The following is a 19,965-nucleotide window of genomic DNA, read 5'->3' as shown; positions in this document are numbered from 1 at the left end:
AACTCTCTCTCCAGGGGACACTAAGCAGTCCCAGCAACCTGAAGAAAACCTTTAAGGTAGGAAATACAAGCCAGATGGCGATTCGATAGCAGCAGCCCCCCCTGGGGAAAATGTGGGAGAGGGGAGGTTGGGAAAGAATGGGGCAGGATGGGGTCACTGGCTCTGTGACTGTTCTTGGAGCTGAGCAAGGGCCCTTAAGTTAGACGGTCCCTTTGCTACTTTCCAAGGGATAGGGGAGCAGCAGCAGGAGGACTTGCAGAGGGAGGGCCGGGTGGGGCCGATATTTCACTTCCAGAGGTGGCGTCTAGCTCCCGTGATCTGTCTCGCTGTCAACCTGGGGCCCAGACTTTCTCATTGCATCCTGGATTAGCACTGGTCCTGGATTTCCAAAGAACCTCCTGGTCTGTGGAGAGGATTGAGGGCCTTGCCTAGTAACATCAACTTTTCAGAAATGTCATGCCCAGATCCTGCAAGTTTTTCTTGGCAGGTCCGCCCAAATCCTACAGCTTTGAAGCTTAGGGCAGCCCCGGCCCCGGAGAAAGGAGAGAGCGTTCTCCTCCGGGCCGACTCAGCCGCTCCCCGACGGCTAATGCTTCTGGGGAAATGATTGCCACCAGAGGGACTCTCGACCCCAGCTCTGTTTTCCCACTTGGCCATCTCTGCCTTCCAGATCCCGGACAAGCAATACGTGCTCACGGCGCTGGCTGCCCGCGCTAAGCTCCGAGCCTGGCATGATGTGGACACTCTCTTCACCACCAAGGTGGGGGCCTGCCTCACAGCCTTTCCTCCTGCCCACTCTCACTTCTAGAAGAGATCTTGCCAAATTGCCGCATCTTCTCCGTGGATCGAGTTTGGGTGATCGGGTTCTGGGGGAGATGGCCCAGCTCTGCCTTGGGCCTGATCTCATCCTTCCCTGCTGGCCCCTTCCTACACTAGTTTCTCACTTGTGATCAAGAATATCTTCATCATAACTTTTACTCTTTTTCACCACTTCCCCCTTCCGCTTCTTTGCAAATCTCTGCCTTTTGCTTCCTTCCTTCCCTCTCCCCTTCCCATTTTTCCCTTAGTTCTTCATTCCCCCTTGCAGTTGTCTGATTCTGTCAGGGTGGAGATAAGTTGAGCCAGCATAATGCGCCTTGGCTAATACTGCTTCTTTGCTGCTGTTTCAGAACTGGTTGGGCTACACCAAGAAGAGAGCGCCCATCGGCTTCCACCGAGTGGTGGAAATTCTGCACAAGAACAACGCCCCAGTTCAGGTAATGGTGTCAGCAGCCAAGCCTTCGTGGAATATCCCACAAGTCCATTTCAGAGGACTGCTGGCCTCTTACTGTGGTCAAAATTAGCTGTTCCTAGAAAAACCCTAGAAAGGGCCCCCTTCCATAGCGCACTAGGGAAGCAATATGGCCTAGTGGATAGAGAACAGGCCTGGGTATCAGAAAGACCTGGGTTCTAAATACCAGCTCTCCACTAGTCTGCTGTGTGACCTTGGGCAGAGACTTCACTTCTCTGTATTTGTTAGTAAAAAGGGGTTTAAGGCTTTGAGCTCCATGTGGGACATGGACTGTTTCCAACTTGACTATCTTGTATCTACACCAGCACTTAATATAGTTCCTGGCGCATAGTAAGCGCAAAACAAATACCATAAAAAAATGGAGAGACTTGTATGTTTATAAACTGTTGTACTTGTAGGTTCATAAACTGATGAACGGGGATCCTAGCAGTCTCCCCATCTCCAATTTTCTCCCAGGCTGACATGATTATTGCTCTGGCTCACAAACATTCTACCTCCTTTTAAACTGTAAACATATGGTGTACCCAGAGTCTGTGAAGGTATAAACCTACCCACAATCCCAGTACACTATTCCTGTCCATCTTAGTTGTTTGTGGGCACCTCCTTCCTACTTCATTTCGGATGCCGGAGGGAGGCCTTATTTGATTATTTATTATTATCTTATTTATTATCTTATTTATTCAATTAGACTGTAAATCTGTCATAGGGCAGGGACTGTCTCTATCTGTTACCAATTTGTTCATTCCAAGTGCTTAGTACAGTGCTCTGCACATAATAAGCGCTCAATAAATACTATTGAATGAATTTGAGGATCTGCCTCCTCTCGGAATGGCTCTCTAAAAATACCAGACAGGGCAGAGTGGGCTTGGCAAAGAACAACGTGCCTGGTGCATTCTTCCCTAGAAGTTGGTGCCCCTGGCCACAAAGATCCCACACGGAGAGGATGGTGGTGATGGTATTTATTGTATGCTTGCTTTGCGCAGAGTATTGTACAAAGCCCTTTGGAAAAATTACCCGGGAGAAAATTCGATATGGTTCCTGGCCCTCGTTATGGTCCCAGTCTTGGAAGGGAAGCTCAGTAGGGGACCCCAAGGAGTGGACAGCTCTGGCTTGTGCCTCAGAAGGCTGAGGGACAAAGTACTCTATTAATGGAGGTGGAATTTAGACAAACGAGAGCAAACCCCTAGTCCAAGGAAGAAGGGGTTGGGATCAAAGTAGGTCTAGTCTCTGAGAGTACCATCATGGAGGAATATTACTACCTACACTCCTCATCTCACAATCAGACTTGTACCCAGGAGAAGACAATGTAGGACTTTTTTTTTTCATTTTGAGGAAGACAGCTCTAAGAAAAACAAAAAACAGAGAGCCAAACTTGGTCAAAAGCTGAACTTCTGGATATATATTATGAGGTGGATTTTGAGCCCAGCCCTTCCCCATCTGTAAATGGGATTAAATTCCTGTTCTCCCTCCCCTTAGACTGTGAGCCCTGGATGGAACAGGGACTGTATCTGATATGATTACATTGTATCTACCCCAGGACTTGGTGCATAGTAAGCACTTAGCAGAGACTCTTCTCTGGGGATCGAGCAGTACATATTTTCTTCAGTGCGTATTTTCTTCCTCCCAAATGTCCCAGACGTGCAGTGGGTGATGGAGATTTGGAAGGGGACAGACGAGCCTAAATAGTTTGTGTGTTCATTCCTTCCTCTCCTCCTTTCTCCTCCCTGAATACTTGTTTAGCTGCTCATCATCTTGCAAGGTCAGGATTTACTCTTGTCCCTGCCTCTCTTCCCAGATATTACAGGAATATGTTCGTTTGGTGGAAGACGTGGACACCAAACTGAACCTTGCCACCAAGTTCAAGTGCCATGATGTCATCATTGATGTGAGTCTTCCTGTCCCCAAAGAGAGAGGCCCCCCACATTGCTTAATTCTCAGGGTTTGGGAAAGGGACAGTGATTCTCTTACTTTCACTGTGCCAAGCCTCTCACTTGCTTCCACCTCTCTTGATTACTCGGTGGCCTTAAGGCATTGGGTTGGTAATCAGCCCCCCAGTGTTTACCCCTGGCCTCTTTGCTAACTGGCTTTGCAGCCTGGAACTGGTCAGATCACTTGGTGGTGGGAAGGGAAGTCCTGGGTTATTTCCAGCGAACTGGGCATAGTACTTCCCTCTATCCAGTTTTACTGCTGGGTTTCCCTGTCCCCTCCCATCCCGACCCCACTCTTATGCTCCAGGGACATACACAAGGGTAACCTGAGTTGTGCAGACCCCTGTTTTAAAGAGTGGGAGTTGTCACGCCCCTCTGCCTGAAAAGGAAGGGGATTCATTTCAGCAGGATTGATTTTCTTGCCATGTAGACATACCGGGATCTGAAGGACCGGCACGAATTAGTGACCTACAGGGATAAAGTGGACAGAGGGTCTGCAGAAGAGGAGAAGATCGATGCTATTCTCAGCAATACGGTTAGTTTCTCTCGCCTCTACCCCCTGACACACACACACCCCCAACCAAATCAACCCTGGGTCAGACTGTTCTCCAGGCTCTGCTGTGTTTTAAAAACAAATGGTTGAGCCTTGAGAGGAAGGCCCTGAGTTCCAAACAGGAGAATTTCTCCAAAAGGCTTTGCTCAAAGGCAAAGAATTGGTTTGGGAGATGTCCCCCGGCTTAGACTTGGCTTAGACTTAGTCATCCCAGAGAAATAGTGCTCGAAGGGCCTTGAGATGGGAGTGACCTCTAAGCGGCAGGATCCAGGTGGCACTTGTTCTGTGGGCAGATAGCCCAACCTGAGGCTAAATTAAAAGCAGGTAAAACTGGCTCCTTCCAGTTGTCCTAGGAAAGAAACAGAGATGGGGCCGGACTGGATTTATTTGCATCGGTGGCTCTTCCTCTTGGTCCTGCTTGTGGCCTGGGACGCTTATCCAAGATCCAGTGTGTTTGGTAGGCAGCAGCCTAGTGCTGACCCTCCGGGATCAGAAGGAACGGTTCTCTTGCCTCCTTCTTCCCCTTTAGCTCCTGAAAATCTTATCCTTGCAGCCGGGACACTCTTTTTTGTTTCCTTTTCCTCGTTTAGTCCGGCACTGGGACTGGTCTTGTCCTGTCAGTCTATCCCAGGGGATTTACCCAGGGTTACAGCAGGAGGGGACCCTAGGGTGATACTGATCAGTCCCTCATCTCCTCCTCTTCCAGCAAATCCGATGGAAAAACTAAGCAGCTGCCCAGCGAGTCCTCCCGAGCACCACCTTCCCAGGAGCGGAGAGCGGGGCACCGGCGCGCTGCTTGTTCCAGTCATCGATGGACAGTTTCCGTCTGCTTCCAGGACAGAGACCGGACTTGGCCCTGGGGCCAGGACAACACCCAGACTCCAACCAGGGAAGCCAGACCAAGGCCAAGACGAGAGCCTGGGACTCAGGGGAGGAGAGCCATAGGTGCGGTGCCTGTGGACAAGTGGTCTGGGCCTGTATGGGACCAGTTCTCTGACGGAAGAGAAGACGATTACTCCACTGAGGGGCCTACCTGCCTACCGCCCAGGCTGAGGGCGGGCAGGGAACTGGTGGACACAGAGCCAGGCGCCGGACAATGGCTGGGCTGTTCTAAGAATCCCGGACTGTTCTGAGGCATGAAGTCACAGGGCAGGGACTGACCAAATAGAGGTGCACTGAAAGGAGTCATGGGAGCCGTCGGAGCGTACGGAAGTGGCCAGGCAGAAATCAGCCACCACAGAGCCCCAGTCCGGTGCTTCCTGCAGTTCCCCCGATGATTGCATTTCTTCACTCCCTGTTTCCTTCCTTTCCCACAGCCTGAGGCCTGCGAAGAGCCCCCATAGAGCCCCTTCTCTGACTCCAGCAGTGCTGGGGAGTGCTCCTGTCATTCAGTCTCTGATCCCTGTGCTGGTCACCTAGCACACAGGTAGGTTCATCCAAAGGGGGGATTCTCAGACTCAGTTGGGCCCCCTGACCTCCCGGGGCAGGGGGCATTTTACTTGCAGCTTTGTGGTTTGATTGGCATTTTGCAGTGCAGAATTCCTGCTTCCTGCCAGTCTCTGCCCTCTGCCCCGTTGCAGCTGTTCTGGGTTTCCCTACTTTGGTGAGTTCCTAATAAAACTGCTTCTGTGCCTCTCTTGATGCCTGTTTATTTTCCTTGTGATTTGAACAGTATAATTGAGTGCTTATTCTGTGCCTGAGCACTGAGGTCAATACACAGTCTTGGTCCCAGCTGAGGTTCACCACGGTCCAAGAGGTCAGGTGAGCAGGTATCCAGTCCCTGTTCTACAGATGAGGAAACTGAGGCACCGAGGGGCTAAGCGACCCTGTTTTAAATTCCCCAGCTCCCCACCTTACATCCCGCAAATGCAACTCCAGGCCTTCCTTGCCACCTCGGCTATGAAATTTCCACATCCCCATACGTATCTTCTTTCCTTTATCACTTGCCTGTGTGTAATTTGATTTATGTGTCGTTCTCCTCCAGTAGACTATAAAATCTTGGTCCTCCCAACACATGCCCGTCAGCTGAGGGCCCGGAAGCGTGGGGGTGACGGAGCCTTCTGCTGCTGTGGGCGGGGGATTCGCCCACCGTGGTATGTTGCGTTGGTAGTGTAACTAGCGAATGAAGCATGTGGGCAGAGAATGTCTCCACCAACTCTGTTGTGTCGTATTCTCCCAAGCGCTTAGTACAGTTCTCTGCACACAGCGCTCAGTTAATACAATCGATTGAGTGGGGAAGAAATAGGAAGAAACTACACACCTCAGCCCCGTTGGCACTTAGCCTCACCGGCCCTGCCCGAGACCCATTCCAGCCCTACCTTCAGCTCCTGCAAAGGCTAGCGACTGGCTTAATGAGTTGCCCCTTGTCTTTTGGCCACCTTTGAACGAATCGTGTCGACAGCACTAAACCAAACTCTCTTTGCAGAACTGGGCCCAGGCTGAGTCGAAGGTCTAGATTTCTTTGGCCTGATGTCAAGGCAAGTCTGAAGGCAAGTGGGTGCCTTCATTAGCATGCCGACTGGTACCGTGAAGTGTTTGGGGTCTCCTCTTCCAGTGAGAGCGGGGGCTCCCCATTCCCACTCCAGCTAATACCCCTTGGCTGGGCCGAGCCAGACCCAAGATCCAACCGCTAGCAGGCAGTTCTCAGTTGCTCTTCCTTGGCTACTGCTCGCAGAGGTTGAGAGTCCTGGGTTATGTGGTTTAGTGGGTTAAAAAAAAATTATTTTATAATTCTAGCCCAGCCTGGCTCCTGCTCTGCTGAAAGATCTTGGACTACTCTTCAAGGCCTCAATTTTTTTTTTACACTCATGGGGGAAAAAATTAATTCTAACTCTGTTGATTTGTCCTCTCAAGTGCTTAGCACAGTGCTCTGCACATACTAAGTGCTCAGTAGATACCATTGTTGGATTGATTTGTGGAGAGGGGATAACAGCGGAGCTTAGTTCTCGTAGGTTCTCAGATTAAGGACCTTTACTTTTGATCCAGCGTTAAGTTAAGTGGGGATTGAGATATGCTCCATTTACTGATTTTAAAGTTCTGGACAATAATACCAGTCTCCTGCCTCACCCACGAGGGCATTCGTGCCCGACCCACGTCTCGGAGCACAGCGCCGTTGGTGCGGACAGTAAAGGCTGAGCATTTCTCGGGGCGGTAAGAGGCAGCTGTTGCCCTCTACATTGTAAACTTACTGTGGGCAGGGAACGTGCCTACCAACTTTGTTTTTTTCTGCTCACCCAAGTGCCCAGAACAGTGCTCCGCACACAGTAAACGTTCAATAAAAACCTGCCTCTAGATTGATGGTTGAAAGAAATCGGACAACTGCCCTGTGATCAACTGCCCCTTTTAAGGCCCAAGGAGTGAAGCATGGGTCTAACACCTAGGGAATCACCACGACAACTTTTCCAGGTGATTTCTCCTTAGAGATCTGCTTAGGTTTCATTGTCCAGAGCCGACATGGACAAGAAAGGATCTGGGTTAAAGGCTGTGGACTGGTCTGCGTACTAAGAGATGCGTAAGTCTGTGGGCTATGATGGTTAGCCAAAGTGAGAGTCCAAGTTGGGGTGTCCCCTTTCCAAATGTTTGTTTTTCTATAGCCTAGAACTGAGTGGAATAGATGAATGAATGTGCGCTTAGTTGAATGGGGGTTTTACGAAAAAGGACTTGATGTCCTGGCACAGGATTGGGATGTAAGCTCCTCCTGGGCAGGGATCATGTCTACCAACGCTATTGGATTGTAATAATAAGAAGAATATAATAATTGTCAAGTGCTGTTTTAAGCACCGAGGAAGATGCAAGATAATCAGGTCAGACAAAGTCCTTGTCCCATACAGAGCTTACAATCTAAGTAGGAGGGAGAGCAGATATTGAAACCCTGTTTTACAGATGACAGAACTGAGGCACAGAAAAGTTAAGTGACTTCATCACCATTTAACAAATGAGGTGACTGAAGTGAAGTGACTTGCCCATAGTCACAAAGTGGACAGGTGGCAGAGCTGGGATTAGAACTCAGGTCCTCAGACACCTAGGCCCGAACCCCTTCCATTAGGCTACGCGCTGCTTCTTTCCCAAGGACTTAATACAGTGCTTTGCACACAGAAAACAATAAATACCATCAGTTGATTACTTGTCTCTGTATTTAAAGAGACCCGGGATTGGTGTGTGGGAGTGATAGCTAACAATGTGGCCAACCCTCATGGTCCTTTAAATGGTCGTTTTTTCCAACCAACAGACCCGTTGGTGGCAATAACAGACCAGCAAAGCTCCAGAATCTGCCAACTGGCTACAGAGGTCCCCCCGGGCCCAGTGTTCTTTAAACGCCAAATAGCCCTGGGACTTCTCATAATCCATCTGACCTGCCCTGGAGGAGTGGGGTCTATGTCCAGGCTAGCGAACCGGGGAAATCTTCGCTAAGCTGCGGTTACCTTGGCCAGCTCCTTCTTGGTGTAAGGCGTAAGGGTGAGCAGGTCGGTCTGGGGACTACCTCGAGGTTTCCATCCAACTCCGGGGAGACGAAGGCCCAATTTAGTCGGGATCCCCCGCTGGACAGCTTGGAGTCTGCCGTAGTCTCTGTCGGGCTCCGCTGGGAGACGGGTGATATGTGGCTTCTGGATCCAACGGCGGATCGCCAGGGAATCTGGATGAGACGCAGCAGTACAGGGCGAGAGTAAGGAGGCTCCCGAGTGTTGGTGAGAGACATCCCGTGGGCCCAGGAGATCTGCTTCCTCCCCTAGCAGGAGTGGGCAGGGCAACCCAGCTGACCCATCTCTCTGTCTCTGCAGCTGCCAGGAAGTGCCCCGGGCGATGGAGGAGAACATCCTGGAGAACCTGCAGTCCCTGCAGTTCGAGCAGGGTGTCGGAGAGGAGGAGCGGCCCCTGCTCTTTCTACTCGGGCGCTTCCGGGGGCTGATGCTGCAGGCTTGTGCCCATGCCGTCTTCTTCTGCAAGCTACTTAGGGCCCTGCGGTAAGGCAGCCCGGGTTGGAGGACAATCCGCGTGCTGCTGAGAGCAGGCAGTCCTGACGTGGGAGGATCTTCCATTTGGGAATGAAGGCAGCGGTGGGTCCCCCGTCCTCTTGGCAACTGGCTCTGGACCGTCTGCTGAGAGCCTCCAGCTGAGGCTCTCAGGTAGGGAGAGGGCTGGGGGTGATCTCCAAGAAGACTCCTCCCCCACGGATGTCATCTTCCTGGCAGTGAGTGGACACGATGACCAGGGCAGGGGGTGAATTCGGCCACCGTGCCAGGCGTTGTGAGCACTTATTGTAGGACCTCACAGGTGCCTAGTTGGGAGCGGCCAACTTCAGTAGTTGCAGCGGGGTTGGAGGAAGAGAACAGTTAGATGTAAGTCCAGTCCTCTCCCTCTGTGTCTCTCCCTCTCCCACGTTCTCTGTCAAATGGCAGCCTTACCAATCACCCTCACCACCCTCTCCTCACCCATTTCCTCTGACTGGCACTAAAGGTACCAAGATCGTAGGAGCACCCAGAGCCGGTGGGGACTCCCCTCCCTCCGGCTGATGCACGAGGTAGAGACTCCCTCCCTGGGCGGATCGGGCTGAGTGTTCCCCCGTCAGAGCAGCATGGGTCTGGATTCTAGTGGTCCCCTAAACCAGGAGACTGGGTCTGTGGCCTTCTGAGGGGTCAGCACCCACATGCCCCACCCAGCAGAGGCCCTCGATTGAGCTGCCTGTGGCCGGCTTCCTTCCCTTCGCCTCCTATGCTCCTTTTCCCTTCCTTTTTCTTACCTTTCCCATTCCCACTGGTGCAACAGCTGTTGTTCTTTAACCATTATGTGGCACCCTGATGTCACAATAATAATAATTGTGATATTTAAGCACTTACTATGTGCCAGGCATTGTATTAAGCACTGGGGTGGATATAAGCAAATTAGAGTGGACACAGTCCCTGTCCCACGTGGGCCTCGCAGTCTCAATCCCCATTTTACAGATGAGGGAACTGAGGTACTGTGCACAATAAGGTTTCTGTCCACTGCCTCGAGGACTGGGGCTAGGCCAGATCCTTGCCATGTGCTAACCCCAATAACCTGAGTACCTGTGGGTCCTCAGGTCATGCTTATCAACTGCCAGAAAAGGTCCAAGGGCTGTCAAGCAGGGCCCATAAATGGAGAATGAGAAAGTCCCTGTACCTGTTTAACGGATGGGTGGAATTGAAGTAGTGAGAGATACCAGTCATTCCCAAGCCAGGAGAGGAGCTCAGAGTGGAACCCAGCTCTTGGTTAAGGCCTGACCTAAGCACTCTACCATCTCAGGGGCGTTCAGTGAACTGGGTAGAAATCATCAGTTGGATTTATAGAGTATCTTTTCTCCAGAGAATAAAGGCTCATCGATTGCTTCAGCATGTGGGAGCAGCTAGCAAGCAGGGTCCTAGAGAGAGAGAGAGAGATAATAATAATAAGGTTGGTATTTGTTAAGCGCTTACTATGTGCAGAACACTGTTCTAAGCACTGGGGGAGATACAGGGTAATTAGGTTGTCCTATGTGAGGCTCACATTCTTAATCCCCATTTTACAGATGAGGTCACTGAGGCACAGAGAAGTGAAGTGACTTGTCCACAGCCACACAGCTGACAAGTGGCAGCGGCGGGATTCGAACCCATCACCTCTGACTCCCAAGCCTGGGCTTTTTCCACTGAGCCACGCTGCTTCTCAATATAAGAGAGACAAATGGATACGTGTATCTATATATAATAATATTGATAATTATGGTATTTGTTCAGCACTTATTATGTGCCAACACTGTTCTAAGCAATGGGGTAGATACAAGAGAATCAGGTTGTCCCACGTGGAACTCACAGTCTTAATCCCCATTTTACAGGTGAGATAGCTGAGGCACAGAGAAGTTAAATGGCTTGACTGAGGTCACACAGCAGACAAGAGGCAGAACCAGAATTAGAACCCACATCCTCTGACTCCCCAGCCTGTGCTCTTTCCACTAAGCCATGCTGCCTGTGTGTGTGTGTGTGTGTGTGCCCGCACGCACATATCATATATATAGAGAGAGAGAGAGAGTGCAATAGTTAGATATACACATACGTTTGGATCAAGTGTGTGTTTATTCTTCAGACAGACCCCAGGGAATGGTCCAGTGTCCCTGCTCCCATCACCGGGAGCGTGTTCTAAGGAGAAGCCTTTAAAAGAGCCTCTGAAAGTGGGCATCATCGGAGGTGGTCACCTTGGAAAGCAGCTGGCCAAAGCGTTGCTCCAGGTGGCCTGTATCCCCTCCTGGAGCCTCCAGGTCTCTACTCGGAGACCAGATACCCTGGGTAAGGTTAACTCTTGGGGAGGAAGTAGTCCTTAACATCTCCCACTCAGAAATGGGGTCTGAAGAAGGCATCACCTTCCTAGCTGCCTCACTGGGAACTGGAAATGGTATCTGGGTGGTCATAGCTGGCCTTTGGGCTCCCTATCGGTCAATCGGTGGTATTGATTGACCACTTACTGTGTGGAGAACACTAATAATAATAATAATGATGATGGTACTCGTTAATCACTTCCTATGTGCCAAGCACTGTTCGAAGCACTGGGGTAGATACAAGTTAATCAGATTGGATGCAGTCCCTGTCCCACGTGGGGCTCTGACTCTTAAATCCCCCATTTTACAGATGAGGTACCTGAGGCCCAGAGAAGTGAAGTGATTTGCCCACGGTGATACAGCAGACGTGTGGCAGAGTCAGGATTAGAACCCAGGGCCCTCTGATTCCCAGGCCTGTGCTCTATCCACTAAGCCACGCGCTCTGCTGTCCTGAAGCTGGTCAGTGCTGCCCAAATCCCTTGGGTTCAAATTGGAATGTTTCCAACATTGAACATCCTCTCGGCAACAGATCCAAAAGGCTCTGCCCCATCGAGCAAATTCTTTTAACCAAGTATCTCGGCTAGGGCGGGCTGCCTTCTCAGAGTACATCATGAAGGGAGCGGACACAGTTAGAGATTCACTCGGCCTTCTCACGCTTTCACTTAAGCTTTCTCCAGCCAGAACCCCACTTCCCTAAGGACCTAGAGAATGGGGGTGACCAAAGACCACTGCCTCGAGACTGGCCCTCTGCCAGAGGAATTCCAAATACCTCCTCCAAATGGTACTCCCTGATTAATCCCCCACCAGCCACTTTAGCACTCATTGGTCAGCTGTATTTTTTGAGCTGTTATTGTCTGCAGAGCACTGGACTGAGCACTTGGGAGAGTACAGTAAAACAGAGTTGGTAAACGTGTTCCCTGCCCGCATCTATTTGTTAAATGATTCAGTGGGTTTTGTTTTCTATTACTTGTATCAGCGCCCTTACTCTTTTGCCTATTGTCTCCTGGTCTCCTCATTAGATTGTAAGAGCTCAAGGGCAGTACCTAGGTCTTTCAAAAGATCTGCACACAGTAAGCTCTCAATAAATACCATTACTTGAAATACCAGGGATTGATTTCCCTTCCTATCCTATGTTCCCAAGTGACTAATACAGTGCCCTGCCCACGGGAGGTGTTCAGTAAATGCTGCTGTTGCTGATTATAATGATGCAGTAAGACCAGTCCTGCCCAAAGTAAATGCATCCAGACAGAACCAAATTTTCCTTTGACCCAAAGAGGGCCAGACAGCACCCGAACATCTTTCAGGACCAGGTTCCAGTTTGCTAGCAGGCCTCCGTGCGGATATCCTAATCCTCCACCGTCCCGACTTACATGGCTCCAGCTCTCCCTGAAAAGGTTCCTTTGGGGTGGAGAGCCATACCTCCAGGGCTGGAGATTTGTTCAGAGAGTTCCTCACAGGGGTGAGTCAATTGTTCACCTGAAACACTGTTACTCTGGCAACAGATGTGCTAATAAAAGGGGGGTGGTACATTGCTGGGATGGATTTTGGTGACATCCTTAGGCAAATGAAAGTGTCAGGAGAAGTAACTTGTGTGGGCAGACATCTGAGAGTAATAATTATTCCCTTTTCCCCATCCCACACTCAGGTGAAAACCCTGGGAGCTCAGCCAAGTATCAGCCCAATGGAACACATTCCTTGGGAGCTAGGAGGGCTTTCCCTTCTTTCTCTCTCCCTTCCAGGAGACCTCCAGGACCTTGGAGTCGTATGTTTTTATGACAACTGCCAACTTGTGGATTGGGCCGATGTGGTTTTCCTCTGCTGTCTGCCATCCCAGCTGTCTCATATCTGTTTTGAAATCCACAGCAGGCTCCGGGAATCCTCCATTGTATATAGTCTAGTCACCGCAGTCTCCCTGTCCAGGTAAGCCCCTCGAGGCAGCTTTCTGACTGAGGGCTGCCGGCGGCATCACCGTCCACCCATCGCCCATGGGGGGTTTGATGAGAAGGCTGAGAATGTCGGCAAAGAATGGATTTTGGGACCGCCGGTCAGCATGCCACTCCCTGCAGTCTCTCTTCCCCGTCAGCTGGATCCCCGCTGGGGCACAGAGTGCCACGGGCCAGAAGCCAGGCAGGGTGGCAGCATATTGTGAAGCCCCTGCAAGAGTTTTGGGTTCAGATCCCACTTAAGGGCTGAGTGGCCAACCGCAGCATCATGCCAACGCTGTGACAGACCATGCCAGGAGCCAGCAGCCACTGTAGTTTTTGCCCCCAACCTGGCCCAGCTCTGTTTGTTCCCGATTCCTACTGAGGCTGTCCACCACATGAGAGGCCATAGGTGGTTCTTAGATGAAAAGCAGCATGGCCTAGTGGGTAGAGCACGGTCCTGGGAGTCAGGAGGACCTGGATTCTAACCCCGGCTCCACCGTTTGTCTGCTGTGTCACCTTGGGCAAGTCACTTCACTTCTCTGGGTCTCAGACACCTCATCTGGAAAATGGGGATTAAGCCTGTGAGCCCCATATGGGACAGGGATGGTGTCCAACCTTCATTCCTTCATTCATATTTATTGAGCGCTTACTGTGTGCAGAGCCCTGTACTGAGTGCTTGGAAAGTACAGTTGGATAACAGGCAATCCCTACCCAACAACGGGCTCACAGTCTAGAAGGGGTTTATCATGTATCTATCTCAGCACTTAGTAAAGCGCCTGGCACTTCATAAGTACTTAATATCTCCCAAAAACCAACACTCTTTCACCACGGCTGGCATAGTCCCAGGAGGGCTCCTCTACTTCTAGCCGTGCCATGCCATATCTGGGATACAGAATTGTCTGAGGCTTTGTTTTTTTTTAAAAAAAATATTATTGGTAATAATAATTGTATTTAAGTGCTTACAGGTGCCAGGCCCTGTACTAAGCTCTGGGATGGATACAAGCAAACTGGGGTCGGACACAGTCGCCGTCCCACATGAGGCTCACGGTCTTAATCCCCATTTTACAGATGAGGTAACTGAGGCACAGGGAAGTGACTTGCCCAAGGTGACAAAGCAGACAAGTGGCGGAGCCGGGATTAGAATCCAGGTCCTCCTGACTCCCAAGGCCGTGCTCCATCCACTAAGTCACGCTGCTTCTCTTCTTATAGCATTTATTAAAAGGCTTACTATGTGTCAAGCACTGTTCTAAGCACCGGGGTAATTGCATCAGGTTGGACACAGTCCCTGTCCCACGTGGGCTCCCAGTCGAAGTCTTACTGCCTCCTTAGACCGTTTCCTCTCGCCTCCTTGCTTTGGAGATTTCCAGTTTTGGTATCCCGCTGTCATCTGTTATCCTCCTGTGGCCCACCCAGCTCAGCCATGAGCATAACTTCAGTTCTGGGGGGCTAACTCTGTGCTAGGACTTTGGGATAAGCCCCTGAGAAACACTACCGGAAACCGTTCAAGGACTCAGCTGTGAAGTGTGTGAGGAGAGGAGGGCTCATCCGTAGAAAAGATCGGACAGTGTTACAGCATTGTCAACCACGTAGTTTGGTCTGATGTCAGATGCCCTGCTGTTTGACAGCCTTTTAAAGGATTTGCTGGCTTGCTTTCTTAATTTGGTTTTCCAGTTGCCTATTGTGTCACTGATCAATGTGCTGCCTGGGAAAAACAATTCTGTGACGCTGTTTAGCTCTGTGTCACCAATGGTGTTGGTTTTTGGTGTTGGAAATGGCTTCCCTGTCTGCCACCTAATAAGTATACCTCGGTTTTCTTTGGGCTTACGTGTAATGGGTGCGATGCGCTGTACTAAGGCCTTTGTTCCCTGCCCACCAGAAGATGACCTCTTAAGAGGGGAGATAGAAGAAAAAATATTTTCAAATGGTGGAATTGGAGTAAGTAATTTCACAGTATGGGGATGACTGCTTGAAGTCCTCTTTTCCCCGGCTCGCTCTTCCTTCTGAATCATCTATGCACTTCAGTCTGTTACCTTTGGACACTTGATATTTGTCCCATCCCCAGCTCCATAGCATTTATGAACATATCTTTAAATTATATATTATAAATTAGTTATATTAACATCCGTCTCCTGCTCTAGACTATAAAGTCATTATGGCGGGGAACGTGTCTGATAATTCTGTTGTAATATACTCTCCCAAGCGCTTAGTACAGTGTTCTGCAGAAAGCGCTCAGTAATATGATTGATTGAAGAATGAAAGCTGCCTGCTGAGGAAGGAATCTTTAGGATTCAATATGACCACTCGACTCTTCCTCAGGCATTATTCCCCCACCGCCTTCTCATAGCTTTGCTTAGCCACTGATACTGGGGCTGGTCTGACCCCAAAATGCATTTTGGTTCAGTCTGTTCTTTTTTTTTTTTTAAATGATATTTGCTAGGTGCTTAGCATATGCCAGTCATACTAAGCACTGAGATAGATACCTGATAATCAGGTTGGACACGGCCCATGTCCCACATGGCTTTCATAGCTTTAATCCCCACTTTAAGGATGAGGTAGCTGAAGCACAGAGAAGTGACTTGCCCAAGGCCACAGAGCGGACAAATGATAGAGCTGGAATTAGAACCCAGGTCTTTCAAACTACCAGGTCCATGCTCTATCCTCTAGGCCACTCTGCTTCCCTTTGCCTTCAGTTATTCGACCTTCTATTTCTCTTTCCCCTTCAGGGCTGAGAAGCAGCGTGCCCTAGTGGATAGAGTACAGGCCTGGGAGTCAGAAGGACCTGGGTTCTCATTCCTGCTCAAGCACTTGTCTGCTGTGTGACCCTCAGTCAGGTCACTTAACTTCTCTGTTCCTCAGTCATCTCATTGGCAAAATGGGGGTGAAGACGGTGAGCCCCACGTGGACATGGTTTGTGTCCATCCTGATTAGCTCGTATCTACCCCAGTGCTCAGTATACCTGGCACGTAGTAAGCCCTTAACAAATACCGTAAAAAAAGTTGTATTTTCCACTTCTGATTTTTACTTCTGATTTTACTTTGAGACTGAAGCAGCTGCTTTCCCACACCACCATCCTGCGGCCGCAGTACCAGTGTTCAGGCAAGTGTGTCAATGTGTGGGGGGGGAAGAAGAAGATCACAGCCGCCCTCCAAGATCCTGCAATCATCAAGGCAACCTGTCCCTTCAGTCCCGAAGGTAAATGTCACCTCGGTTACCCCACCTGCGTAAAGTTTCCTTTACCCAGTCCCATTGGAACGCATTAAATCCCCTCATCAGGAATACGGTATGAGATGGTCGGCAAATGAATGGGCCTGAAAGTATTGGTTTAGACTGATTATATAAAGTGGATTGTCAGTTTTGGATAGAGGAACTGAGAGTTGGGGGAAACAAACATTTGGGGAACCAGACTGAAGCTGAGGGTGACTAGTCCTTTCACTCCATTAGCCTCTCCCAGCTGGCCAGCCCGCCGATATGTTCTTAAGCCAAATTTCCCTTTTCCATCTTTCTCCCTGCCGTGCCTGTTTCAACAACCCAACCACTGCTGCCAGCCTGATCCAACCCATCCCGCTTCCCCAGGAAGGCTCTCCCACTTAACTGTCGTGCGTCTTTGGGCAGGCCACTTAACCCCTCTGTGCTTCAGTTTCTGCATCGGTATAATGGGGATTAAATAGCAGTTGTCACCTTCCAATTAAACTAGGAGCCCCATGTGGAACAGGGACTGTGTCTGATTGGGTTATCTTGTATCTCCCTCAGCACTTAGGATAGTGCTTGGCACGTAGTAGCAGTTAACACTCACTATAATATTATTATTCATTCAATAGTATTTATTGAGCGCTTACTATGTGCAGAGCACTGTACTAAGCGCTTGGAATGTACAAATCGGTAACAGATAGAGACAGTCCCTGCCCTTTGATGGGCTTACAAGTCTAATCGGGGGAGACAGACAGACAAAAAATGCTGTAATATAAGAAAATATTATCATCATACTCTTCTCTCCCCAGTAACACTTCCAGAATTATTTTTAGCCCATGACAGCACCCCCAAGTGTGAGATGAAAATGTGTCGGAGGGTAGTGTGTACATTTGAGGTGCCTGTGGTAGGCACTAGGCTTAGCCTAGGCCAGAGCCCATAGTTAGCTGTGGACATCAATCAATCGATCCATCAGTGGTATTTATCGAGCACTTACTATGTTCACAGTGCTGTTCTGAGTGCTTGGGAGAGTCCAATCCAATAGAATTATATTTGTATACATCTAATTTATTTTTTCATCTATTTATTTATATTAATGTCAGTCTCCTCCTCTAGACTATGAGCTCGTCGTGGGCAGGAATGTGTCTGTTGGTTATTACATTGTACTCTCCCAAACGCCTAGGACAGTGGTTTGTACACAGTAAGCACTCAATAAATACGATTGAATGAATGAGAATTAGCAGACCCATTCCCTGCCCATAATGAGCTTACTGCCTAAAGTGGGTGACATGAAAAGTAAACTGACCAAGACCAACCTTGACCCTGGGAAAGCAGAGTCTCTGGTCTCCATTTTTCAAATGGACATTCTAAGTTGGCTTCTGTTCTAGGTTCCCACTTTATCACTCTCTCTTTTGGGTAACTGGTATTTGTACTCTGGTGTGCAGGCGGAATAACTATCGACATCAAGTGGCTCGAAGCAGTTTTCTATGCAGCCCTGAATACCTGCACATCACAGGGTATGCCCCACCCGCAGGCACTAGAGTTACTCAGTAACTTGTGTCTTCCTGAGCTCTTGCTTCCCTGCCAGGAAAATAAGATCAACTGCCCTCCGTTCCAGGTGACACACTTTGTCAATAAATCTTTCGCCCAGTCCATGACTTCAGAAGAGTAAGTAAGAAATCAGATGGATGCGATGGCTCTGGTTTGTCTAGTTTTGCCTTGAGGCGTGGTCCTGGCTGATGAGCTGGGATTTTGTTACTCCCCTTCCAACCACCTCGATCTCTGTGCCCTTGGAAACAACTGATCTAGATGGAGAGCTTTTCTCTTTCCCGTATCTGGCTCTTCCCGGTGCGGTTGTTCCTGGAATCTGAAACGACCCGAGTGTGGAGTATGATTGTTCTTTATTTTGAAAGGCCCCTCGGAAATCACTCAGGGTGCCCTCCATGAATGAGATAAACGTTCTATGAACTGCATGATAAAATTAACACTTCAGTCAATTAATAGAATTTATTGAGCACCTACAACTGAGGGGCTACAATTGTGCTCACCTACAATTGAGCACCTGTAGAGTACTGTATTAAATGAAGAGAAACAGTGAGGCCCAAAGGCAAGAACAAGAGTCAGAGGACCCAGATTCTAATCCTGGTTCTCCCTCTTTGGCGCAGTGTAACCTTAGGCAAATTACTTAGTCAATCGTGCTACCCTCTTACTTCCTGTTTACTGTGTGCAAAGCACTGTACTAAGCACTGGGGAGAATACAAGAGACACACTCCCTGCTCAGAACGAGCTTATAGTCTAGAAGGCAAGACATCTTGCCTCTGTTTCCTCATCCGTAAATTGGGGATTGCCTCCTTCTTAGACTGTGAGCCCCATGTGGGGGCAGGGACTGTGTCCGATCGGTTTATATTGTATCAACCCCAGTGCTTAGTGCAGTCCTTGTTTTGAAGGAAGTGCTGAATAATCAATCGTATTTCCTGAGCGCTTACTACGTGCAGAGCACTGTACTAGGCGCTTGGGAGAGTAAAATGCAATAGAATTAGCAGACATGTTTCCTGCCCATAATGAGAATAAATGCCACAATTATTTAGCATATGGGAGAGTTCAACAGAATGGGTAGTTTTGCTCTCTGCCCTCACGGAGTTTACAATCTAAGAAGTAATAGTGTCTAAAGAAGTAAGTGTAATGAGGGGGTTGTGAATACTTAATGGTCGTGTAAAAGTGCTACTGAGGGAGCTGGGAGGTAGACAGTGCGGGGATTCGAAATTAATTGGGGAAGGGCTTCAAAAGAGACCTGAGTCCAAAAAGATTGAAAATGAGGAAAGCTGGGAACCATCGAACATGTAAGGGAAATGTCCAGGCAGGCTGGAGAGGGTCGGGGAGGTATGAGCAAGAGACTGATGGTGGAAGAGACGAGAATGAAACACAGTGAGTAGGTTAGCTTGAGAAGAATAGTGCAAGCTGAGTTGTACTGGGAGAAAAGAGGATATATAGGAAGGAGAGAATTAAAGAGTGCCTTAAAACCAATTGCCCAGTTTTTACTTAATGCAGAGAAGAATGGGCCAGAGGAATGGGCCACCAGTAGACTTGGACTTGGTATTCAAGTCCAAGACTTGAACTTGGACAAGTCCAAATACCAGTTGGACTTGGTATTCTAGTCCAGTTCTGTATTTTAATTAGTTGGAGAAGAATCTTGTTTCTAAAGGAGGGAAGTGAACACGTGGTCAGCCTCCAGAAGAGATCTGCAAAACTTTAAAAAGAGGGCTGAAGTGGGTAATGGTCCGTTTTAATACTAAAACACCTTTGCTCTTTCCTCAGCACCTTCCCCTGGTTTAACCTGACAATGGTTCAGCTAAAAGAAACTCCCTTTAGCCAGTACCTCACAGCCTGTGCTGCTCTTCGGGATCAGCTGGCCACACTATATTGCAATTCGTTCGGCCTCTCCCTCCCTGAAAGTGAAGAGGACCAGTCCGCATCGTCGTCCGGCTAAAGCCTGGGCCTTTCAACCTGGCCACTGCCCATCACCACCAGCCATGGCAGCCCGTCGAAAGGCCAGTCTTACTTCTTCGACCAGGCCATCATGACTCTCTCTTATTTTAACAGTGACTTGTCAGGAAATTCTGAAGGTGTGCACTGTCTTTTGTAATTTTGAAACGCAAAAACCAGGAGCTGTGACATAGGCCTGGTTTATAGTCCTGTAACTTGCGCAAGATAGGAAACAAGGGTATTGGCAAATTGTGCTGAGGGTACTTTGGTTAGAATAAAATAATACCCTCCCCTCA

General features: G+C 49.3%; 2 protein-coding genes across 4 annotated transcripts in view; both read left to right on the top strand.

The window, feature by feature from the left end:
* Positions 1–5,413, top strand: part of VIPAS39 (VPS33B interacting protein, apical-basolateral polarity regulator, spe-39 homolog) — a 23,511-nt gene extending 18,098 nt beyond the window's left edge. For 2 of the 3 annotated variants that reach the window (XM_029058795.1, XM_029058807.1), the window contains exons 15-20: positions 15–56; positions 671–760; positions 1,170–1,256; positions 3,087–3,176; positions 3,650–3,754; positions 4,479–5,413. In XM_029058795.1, the coding sequence (XP_028914628.1) occupies positions 15–56; positions 671–760; positions 1,170–1,256; positions 3,087–3,176; positions 3,650–3,754; positions 4,479–4,499 (435 nt within the window). In that variant the 3' untranslated portion in view covers positions 4,500–5,413. The remainder of the gene's footprint in view (positions 1–14; positions 57–670; positions 761–1,169; positions 1,257–3,086; positions 3,177–3,649; positions 3,755–4,478) is intronic. The other variant, XR_003757039.1, reaches the window with a different exon arrangement.
* On the top strand, positions 5,122–19,965 carry NOXRED1 (NADP dependent oxidoreductase domain containing 1). Its single transcript, XM_001508681.5, has 7 exons — positions 5,122–5,198; positions 8,551–8,733; positions 10,847–11,046; positions 12,815–12,995; positions 16,041–16,192; positions 17,632–17,854; positions 19,502–19,965. The coding sequence occupies exons 2-7, from the start codon at positions 8,573–8,575 to the stop codon at positions 19,671–19,673; spliced, it is 1,089 nt and encodes a 362-aa protein (XP_001508731.2). The 5' UTR covers positions 5,122–5,198; positions 8,551–8,572; the 3' UTR covers positions 19,674–19,965.

This window comes from Ornithorhynchus anatinus, chromosome 1 (genome assembly GCF_004115215.2).
Source record: "Ornithorhynchus anatinus isolate Pmale09 chromosome 1, mOrnAna1.pri.v4, whole genome shotgun sequence".
NCBI classification, from domain to species: Eukaryota; Metazoa; Chordata; class Mammalia; order Monotremata; family Ornithorhynchidae; genus Ornithorhynchus; species Ornithorhynchus anatinus.
The sequence above is the reverse complement of the archived record's forward strand: the minus strand, read 5'-3'. Positions and strand labels throughout refer to the sequence as shown.